This window comes from Vollenhovia emeryi, unplaced genomic scaffold (assembly GCF_000949405.1).
Source record: "Vollenhovia emeryi isolate VEMERY1.0 unplaced genomic scaffold, V.emery_V1.0 DF940356.1, whole genome shotgun sequence".
NCBI lineage: Eukaryota > Metazoa > Arthropoda > Insecta > Hymenoptera > Formicidae > Vollenhovia > Vollenhovia emeryi.
This window is the reverse complement of record NW_011966010.1, coordinates 66-9,754: the sequence shown is the minus strand read 5'-3', so window position 1 is coordinate 9,754 and position 9,689 is coordinate 66. Positions and strand designations below refer to the sequence as shown.

General features: G+C 58.4%; 1 protein-coding gene across 1 annotated transcript; it reads right to left on the bottom strand.

The window, feature by feature from the left end:
• Positions 1–3,745: 3,745 nt before the first annotated feature.
• LOC105556088 lies at positions 3,746–8,899 on the bottom strand. The gene has a single exon (XM_012003163.1). It carries the CDS (start codon positions 8,897–8,899, stop codon positions 3,746–3,748), a length of 5,154 nt encoding a protein of 1,717 aa, XP_011858553.1.
• Between the last annotated feature and the right edge of the window lie 790 nt (positions 8,900–9,689).

Sequence of the window (9,689 nt, the reverse complement as noted above, 5' to 3'; positions counted from 1 at the left end):
TGAACTGACAGTTCTTAAGTTAGAAAGGTGCAAAAGTGCAGAATCACTCCAGCATCCCCTTAAATGCCTTCCGAGTACGGCCTACCGTCTCCTGCATCCTCATTCGCTCAAACGTGTAAATTAATTCCTCGATAACTATTGTTACTTTTGTACCGCGGCACATGACATTTCTCCTTAGTTTAACCCAATCTACCACTATTTTCAAGTTGGCTACTTTTGCATCAGACACCCTATATAAAAATGCTTCTAAAAGTGTAAAATGTCCAAGAAAGCTAATACTACTATTTATAACTTTTGTTGAAGTTTAAGTAATACACAATTGTAACGATACGCCCGGAATATCGTATCGTTCCCGGCAAAGATCCGGATGCCGCCGACCGTCAGGCGAAGGGTGGGCGCGAGGCGCCCACCGATAACGCACGCAGCGAGCGCCTGCCCGGCGAAACGATCGCCGGCGGGAACGACCGAAGCAGACCGAGGACCGCTGTCACGCGGATCCGCGCCGCGCACGCGCACATACACGCTACCCCGGCACCCGTCTACCCCCACCAACCGATTTTTACCAAATTGTAATAACAATTGGGGGTAGACGGGTATAAAGTAAAAAATGTTCCATACAAAAGTTGTTCATATTAATTAGTAGAATAAGCTAATATGTACGCGCTTGGGACAGGAAAGCGTTAGGCAGGGTGTTGCTGTGATCACCGGAAGAACGCTGGAGTGATTTGGCTCTAATTTAACACGTCACAGTTTATTCTAAAGATTGTTATCACAATGGTTATTACACAAAGTATTATCACAGGGTGAATTTCTCTTCCACTCTCGCACTGGTGGCTCGAGAACCGGTGTAGGCAACGAGGAGAACAAGCAATTCTCCTCCTTGCTTTCAGCTCCGAAAAGACTTGGCTCAAGTCCCGCGATTCGACCGACACACCTTCCGCCTCCGATGCACGATTTGGAAGTGAAGTCTCGCGACGTCCGCGGTTATATATTGCGACGAACTTTTCTCTCTTCTTTAATTTTTCTCCGCCCTCCCGTTGTATACGGACGGACGGGTGTTGCCGTCCCGCTCTCGCTGTCGCGCGCGGATCTTACGGCGAAGCGCGCCGACGACGGGGAGTACGGTCGCCGGGCGCGAGAAGCGCGGGATGCGGACGGATCGGGTCGTCGGCAAAAACCGAGGGGATAGGTTAACGCGCTGGAAAGGAGCAGGATCTCGGGAGCTCCGCGCGTACCGTGCCGCGGACCGAAGGCTCCACGCGAAAACGAAGGTTGGGCGCCAGACGCGGTCTTTCACGCGTCACGTCGCGAAACTCGCGAAATCGTACGAATGAGCTGGAGCGGCCCTCGTCACGGGCAGGCTAGCTCGCCTAACGGTAGAGGGGCGGGGCGGTGGTTGCCGCCAAGATTCCAGAGGCAACGGGACTTATGGAGTTCTCACGACGGACGAGACACACGAAAAGGGACGTACACGAAAAGAAACTCGACAAATTAATATAAATAAAACGGGTTTAATATCGGGCGGCGTTAACACGCCGGTTGAGTGGCCGCTATAACGGGCGGCGGCGCGGGCGACGGTAATTCAAGCCCCGAGATCGGGGGAAAACAACACGCCGCGATGCGCACGGCGACACGGAAGAATCCGGCGCGAACTCAACGGCAGAACTTACATGCGCGATAAACCCTACTCGGACGACACGGACGCACCTGACAGTAATTTCTCGCGCGAACGGTACGAGTACCGTCGCTCACACAAATATTCCCGAATTACGATCACCGGAATTACGCAAACTTGCCCGAGCCACACTCGGCCGGGGCGCTTTGCCCGCGAGACTGGGTACACGGGCCGACGGGCGGCCCGTCTCACAACGACGTGCCAAAACGCAAATTCCGCCGGGTAGTCCCCGACGGCTAAATACGGCGAGCCTTTCGCTCGCGCCCGGCCGCGCCGGTCGGCAGGGGGCCCCGCTCCGGACGCACCGTCCTCGCGAAATCCGCCACCGACAACGGCGGAAGCGGCCCGGGGTATCGCAAACACACACCGCCGTTCACACTCTCGCGGTCGTCGCGACTCCTTCACGCCACGCATGCACGCGACACTCCCGCGGCATGCGTACCCCGCGTGATCTCGCTCAACGCAACCCTCGCGCCGCGAATCTCCAGATCGGCTAAGACGCATGCACGCGATCGCGAGACTCGACGCAACACACACACACGCAATCACTCACACACGCGGCCTGTGCCCTGCAGGCTCCGGGGTAACCGCGGTTGCTTGTCGCCGCGACCGGGACACCAAAGAAGACTCTAAAGCCGGCGGGCCGTAGCCCGGGCGACGCCAAACGCGAAATCTTCCCGGCGGCGACAGAGCAACCCGGCTCCGGACGCTATCGCACGGGGCGAAACAGACGGAGGAGGATCTCACCGGCACCCTCGGCTCTCGCGGGATCGGCAGGCGGCAACGGCTCGTCCTGGCTTCCACGGGAACTCGCCCCTCGTGGCGGGAAAACGGCGGCAGCGGGAAACCGGGGTCCTCTCTCTTACAACGCTCGCAACAGGCTGCTCCAAATTTTCCGCGATCGCGGATCGATAGCCCGGGGCCCCCCCTTTCGCCCGCGCGGCGGCTCGCGCGAGGCGCGTGCCCCGCGGCCAATCGCGCGACGGCACGCGACAACGCCGGCAGCGAGATTTTCACGCTCGGGCGCAGGTGCCCGCGATATCGCCAATTTTTCTTCGCGTTCCCTCGATAGGGCTGTCGCAGCGGCTCCCCCGCTGACGCCCCTCAGGTCTCGTGTCACGGGCCCTGGGCTCCTTCCTCCCGGCTCGCTGCTCCGCTCGCTCCGTTCCCGCTCCGCACGCTTCTCCACCGTGCTCGCCGCGGAATTTTTCCGTTAGCCGGGCCTCTCCGCTCTCTCCTCTGTCCTCGCGGCCATCCGTCCTCACACGCTCGCGTTCACCATACAAAAAAAACAAAATAATCAGCCATACGTCGCATTTACCGAATAAACGGTCGCCTCTCTGGAGACTGCGGCACGGTTTTCCCTAAGCTCGGCCTGTTGCCTTGAGGGAGGAACCCGGTAGACGCGCCCGCGGGACGGCAACGTCACACCATATAGGTCATCGTTTCTAGAATGTCCCATACCGGAAGGCTTTGTTACCTCCCCCGTATTAGGAACATTCTAGAAACGATCTGTTGATATTCTGCGTTTTTAAACTGACAATAAGGTCGCGCGATGATAGTTGTAACTGCCGCCTACCCCCCCGCTGGGGGACAGGCGCAGTGCGCAATCGCGATGGGCGAGCGCGCTCTGCCCGAAAAGGAGCGTCGCTCCCGCTGCCAAGCTCCGCTGCTATGGCGCGAGTTCGCGATGTTTGTCCCTTTCGGGAATCAGTTGCTTCGGACGAGTCGGACACATTTCAGGGCGGCAATTTCTCTGATTGCGCCACTGAGTGTCCGGCTCGTCTCCGAACATTCCGCCCGCCTCGTCAGGTGGACCTGACGAATTTTCTCCGCATTGCTATCGCTACAAAGAATATACAGTCAAACATGCACCGACAATTATCAGAAGAACAATGCAATGGCAATTAATCTCAGAACAATCAAGTATTATCAAGTGTGGCGCACGCCGCGACCACAACAGCCGACGGCGCTCCCGCGCCGCGGTAAGGCGCTGCACGGAGACGCCCCCCTGCGGCCATCCGATGGTCGCGCTCGTACGCCAGTGATTTCGCGGGTGATCGCGCATGCTCACTTTGAGTCAGCGCCGCGCACGTGGTCCCGCGATTCGCGAGGCAACAGAATAATTTTCGTGAGCGGTCGCTTTAACGTCGCCGTGGCCGTGGTCACCGTGACCACCCGAACGCGTCCGTCATCCCCCGGGTGGATGGCAGTGATCCGAGCGAGTGGCCACTTTGCTGGCGATGTGGTCTCGCTGCGCACCAGGCACAGCTGTCCCACCTGCGGGGCCGGTGCCGAGGTCCACCACTTGGGCCGATGAGCCAGCGAGTGCAAGTATTCCTGCGACCATCGGCGCCAGAAATGTTCACGCATTTGCTGAACGTGCTGCCAGCGTGACAAGCGGTTCACCGGCACGTCCAGCAAGGATCGCTCAGGCAGGGCCAGTAGAGGCCCTCCAATTAAAAAATGACCCGGGGTGAGGGCTGCCACATCCTCCGGGTCGTCAGACAGTGGGCAGAGCGGGCGTGAGTTGAGGCATGCTTCGACTTCAGCCAGAAATGTCGCCATCTCCTCGTACGTAAGGGTGCTGTCGCCGAGCACCCGTCGCAGGTGATGTTTGAGCGACTTGACCGCTGCCTCCCACAAGCCGCCGAAGTGAGGTGCTGCCGGTGGATTGAAACGCCACTGTATGCTTTCATCGGCCAGCGCCTGTTCGATGCGTCGTGCGTCCCGGAATCCGTCGTCGAACATCGCCCTCAGTTCCGCCTCAGCACCTACAAAATTCGTACCTCGGTCGCTGTACATGGCCTGGGGTGATCCTCGTCGAGCGACGAAGCGCCGCATGGTCGCCAGGAACGCCTCAGCCGTGTAATCAGATACGACTTCCAGGTGGACTGCTCGGGTGCTAAAACACACGAACACGGCAATGAAGGCCTTGCTTGCCTTGTGACCACGACCCCTGGAGGAACGCAGCATCACTGGTCCGGCGTAGTCGACCCCTGTGTGACTGAACGGACGTGACGGAGTCACCCTTGGCTCAGGTAAGTCGCCCATCAGCTGTTGGGGAGTGGCCGCCCGCCATCGCGTGCATTGGATACAGCGCTGGATGTGACCCTTGACCGCGCTCCTTCCACCTGGCACCCAGTACCGTTGCCGCAGCAGCCCCAACGTTTGTTGCACGCCACCATGGTGAGTGCGTGAATGGCACGAGGCCACGATGAGTGCAGTGAGAGTGGAGTGCCTGGGCAAAATAGCGGGATGCTTCTCCTCGTAGGCGAGTAGAGAGTGTCTTATTCTGCCTCCGACTCGCAACACGCCATCAGCGTCGATGAATGGGGTGAGTCTGCTCAACGAATTGCTTCGTGACAGCTCTTGCCCATTCTGAATAACCTCAATTTCCTTGCCGTAGGTATTGGTCTGCACCAGGCGTACCCATGACCCGAGTGCGTCCTCCAGTTCCGCGGCCGAGAGTGCAAGGGCTTCCTCCGCGGACCTCGCTCGAGTCACCCCGCGTAACCAGCGTCGGCACCACGCCGTGATCCTCAGCAGCCGTCTAAGGGTGGAGTATCGAAGCAGCAGGTCAGACGCCTCGGTCGTCGATTGCGCCACCCCCACATGCTGTCTTGTCCTTGCCTCGGGTAAGTCCTCATCGGTGTTGGTGTCTGCCGTCGCCTTCCAGGGGGCCTCCCCTTCTTGCAGCCACGCAGGGCCCCGCCACCAGAGAGGGTGATCAGCCAGGGCCCGCGGCGTCAGGCCACGTGACGCGCAATCCGCCGGATTGTCCTGGCTCGCCACGTGATGCCACTGAGCCTCGAGCAGTGTGGTCTGGATCTCCGCGACCCGATTCGCCACGAAGGTCTTCCACCTTGATGGATGACCTCGAATCCAGCCTAGGGTTACCGTGGAGTCAGACCACAGGTGAGTCGGCAGTGCCTCTAATTGAAGGACTCTCCGCACATGAATGGCCAAGCGTGTCAGCAAGGTGGCCGCGCACAACTCCAACCTAGGTAGAGAAATCTGTTTCAGAGGGGCGACCTTTGTTTTCGCTAGCACCAGATTGGCCGTCCAGTCGCCTCCCCCTCTTCTAACCCGTAGGTAGATAGCCGCGGCGTAAGCTCGCTCGGAAGCATCCGCAAATCCATGGATTTCGGCGCTCTCGCTGTCCGATGTCCACTGGAGCCACCTGGAAACCCGAATCACCGCCAATTCCGGGAGCTCGTCCAGGAAGTCCCGCCACGTGGAACAGCTGCTGGTCGGCAATGGGGAGTCCCAATCCAGACCCTGCAGCCAGGTGCTCTGTATAAAGATTTTTGCTCGTACCACGACCGGGGCAAACCACCCCAGTGGGTCGAACAGTTGTGCCGACTGAGAAAGGACCGATCTCTTTGTGACAGGTCCGGATGCTGTCATCCTGATGTCGAACGAGAACGAGTCCTTGGTCGGATGCCATTGGAGGCCCAGAGTGGAGTGACTGGCGTGGGGCAGCCATGCCCGCACGCCCGGGAGTGCCAAGTCATCCACCGCGATGTCCTTCAAGAGCATCTCCTGATTGCTTACCCATTTTTTCAGGAGAAAGCCGCCCGCCTTGCAGAGCTCTCGTGTCTGAGCTATGATCTGTCGGACCTTCTCTCTGGTGTCAGCTCCCGTCAGGACGTCGTCGACATAGGTGTCCCGGCGGAGCACGCTCGCACCAATCGGGTACTTCCCCGACTCATCGTCCGCCAACTGACGCAGCGTCCGTATGGCCAGGTAAGGGGCACACGCTAAGCCGTAAGTCACGGTGTTCAGACGAAAGTCTGAGATCTCGCCAGTGTCAACCCGCCAAACAATCCGCTGCAAGTCCCGATCCAGTGGATGTACCCAGATCTGGCGGTACATCTTTTCGATGTCAGCCGCCACAACGTACCGATGACATCGCCACCTCAGCAACACGTCAGCCAGCGGAGGCAGCAGATTCGGGCCCACGAGCAGTCGCTTGTTGAGCGAGTCCCCCTTCGCTCCCGGAATGGCCGCGGAGCCGTTGAACACGACGCGCAACTTAGTCGTGCTGCTCGATTCCTTCATCACGCCATGGTGCGGCAGGTAACACACTCGCCCCTGCTCGTTTGCTGGCCCGGCCCGCGTCATGTGCCCCAGCTGCTCGTATTCTGACAGGAATTGCTCATACCCTTGTTTCAGATGCGGCTGTTGCTTGAATCGTCGTTCCAGTCGGGCAAGCGTCTGTAAAGCGACTCCCCGCGTCGATGAGCAATCCGGGAGTGGCAGGATCGTTGGAAGTCGCACACAGTACCGGCCGTCCGGTTCACGCGTGTGCGTACTGACGAACCGTTCCTCACATTCGCGTTCCTCTCTGGTGAGAGAGGCGTCCGGCACCGTTATCTCCTCTTGCTCCCAGAATCGTTTGACCAACGCCGCCAATGGTTCCCCGAACGAGCATTGGTGTAGCATCGTTGTCGCGTGTGAGGTCACAGGGCCAGCAACGCCAGAGACGATCCATCCCAGCGCGGTTCGTTGGGCGATTGGCTCGCGTGCTCCTCCCCGTCGGATCCCGGTCTCAAGGATCTCGGCGTAAACGTCGGCTCCGAGTAGCACCTCGACGTTGTCTGCCGACATGTAGTCCGGATCCGCTAGCTCGAGGCCCCTGAGATGCGACCACTCTGCCATCGCCAGGCTGCTAACGCCCGCGTAAATCGTGAGTCGCGGAAGCACGATCGCGGACACCGGGAATGTGCGGCCTCCGTTAGTTGGGGAAATCTCGAACTCCAGGCGCCCGTTCGCCACGTTGATCTGTCTGCCTCCCACGCCAAAGATCGCGATAGACGCTCTCGTCCGTGAGAGCCTCAGACGCTGGGCAAACGCTTCGGTCACGATGGACGTCTCTGAGCCTTGGTCCACTAACGCGCGTGTGGAATGCATCTCGCCGAACCGATCGCGAGCTTGAATTCGCGCTGTCGCGAGTAGCACAGCGCAGCGGCTCCCTGACTGCCGTTGCGCGACGAGGGTTGACACAACGTCGTTGCCTACAGCGGGAGCCGCTTCCACCGCGCGCGACCGGCATGCTTCATGAAGCGACGAATGATGCCGCCCCTCGCATACCGTACAGTTTCGTTTCGACTTGCACTCACTAACCTTGTGTTTCCCCAGGCAGTTCAAGCACAACTGAGTGTCATCTACGAAGCGCTTCCTGTCCCCTGCCGATTTCCCGCGGAAGGTATCGCACATCATCAGGAAGTGATCCTTTCGACACAAGGTGCATCGTTCCTTCTGCTTCTTGGATGGTTCGGCCTGAACATGATGAGACTGGGCAGCCCGTACGGACTCACCCTTGCTCGGGTGCAATGCCTCCAAGGTGTGTGAGCGTTGTTCCAAGAAGGCCAGCAGCTCCTTGTGCGTCGGGGGTTCTGCCGACGCCCCGATCGAATTCTCCCACTCCCGCCGGGAGCGAGGATCCAGCATTTCAACAGTGAGAAACACGAAGAGGTCCTCACTGCTGGTGATGGGTCGCCCAATGCTCTCCAGAGCACTGACCGTGCTGGTCATGTGATGGAAGAGCTTGCGCAGCTCCGAAGGCGACTCAGTCTTCATTTTCGGCAAGGCGGTATATTTGGAGTAAAAGGATCGAACCAAGATACGTGTGTTCTCGTAATGGTTGACCAGCGTCTGCCAGGCACGCTTGAAATTCTTTTCTGTTGTAGGTAAGCTGCTCACCAGAGATTCGGCTTCTCCCTTCAGACTCGTCTTCAAGTAGTGCAGCCTCGTGACGTTGGAGATGGAGGTGTCCGCTACGATGAGTGACTTAAACAGGTCCCGAAATGGCGGCCAGTCCTCATACTTTCCTGAGAAGGTGGGGAGTTGAATCCGAGGTAATGTTGTTCGCGGGGGCGGGGCTGGGCTAGTGTCTCCGACCTCCCGTTCGCCTTTCACCTTCTCCCGCTTCACCTTTTCGTCCCATTCGAGTAATGCTGCTCGTTGGAGCACGTAAACCTCCTCCGTTTGTCCCCAGTAGTCCTGGGTGTAGTACTCCTGGGTCTTCACTGCATCCCAGTGCTGCAAGCGCAGTTTCTCGTGTTGCTCCTCAAACCTAGCCCACTTGCTGTCCAACAGCCGCAATGTGGTTGAGATGAGTGCTCCATTAATCCGCGCGGAGCCTGCCTTTTTGAGGTTGTCGATCGTGCGAGCTATGCGCCCATGTAGCTCTTGCTGAGCCGCGATGATCGACTCCATTCTCTGGTTTCAGTGGTCAAGAATGCCCTTGAACCTGCCCCTCGCACCGTGTGCACTGCTGGACCGACAACGTCGACGATCCGGCTCGAAGGACCAAAATGTACGCGCTTGGGACAGGAAAGCGTTAGGCAGGGTGTTGCTGTGATCACCGGAAGAACGCTGGAGTGATTTGGCTCTAATTTAACACGTCACAGTTTATTCTAAAGATTGTTATCACAATGGTTATTACACAAAGTATTATCACAGGGTGAATTTCTCTTCCACTCTCGCACTGGTGGCTCGAGAACCGGTGTAGGCAACGAGGAGAACAAGCAATTCTCCTCCTTGCTTTCAGCTCCGAAAAGACTTGGCTCAAGTCCCGCGATTCGACCGACACACCTTCCGCCTCCGATGCACGATTTGGAAGTGAAGTCTCGCGACGTCCGCGGTTATATTTATAGGTCATCGTTTCTAGAATGTCCCATACCGGAAGGCTTTGTTACCTCCCCCGTATTAGGAACATTCTAGAAACGATCTGTTGATATTCTGCGTTTTTAAACTGACAATAAGGTCGCGCGATGATAGTTGTAACTGCCGCCTACCCCCCCCCCCCCCGCTGGGGGACAGGCGCAGTGCGCAATCGCGATGGGCGAGCGCGCTCTGCCCGAAAAGGAGCGTCGCTCCCGCTGCCAAGCTCCGCTGCTATGGCGCGAGTTCGCGATGTTTATCCCTTTCGGGAATCAGTTGCTTCGGACGAGTCGGACACATTTCAGGGCGGCAATTTCTCTGATTGCGCCACTGAGTGTCCGGC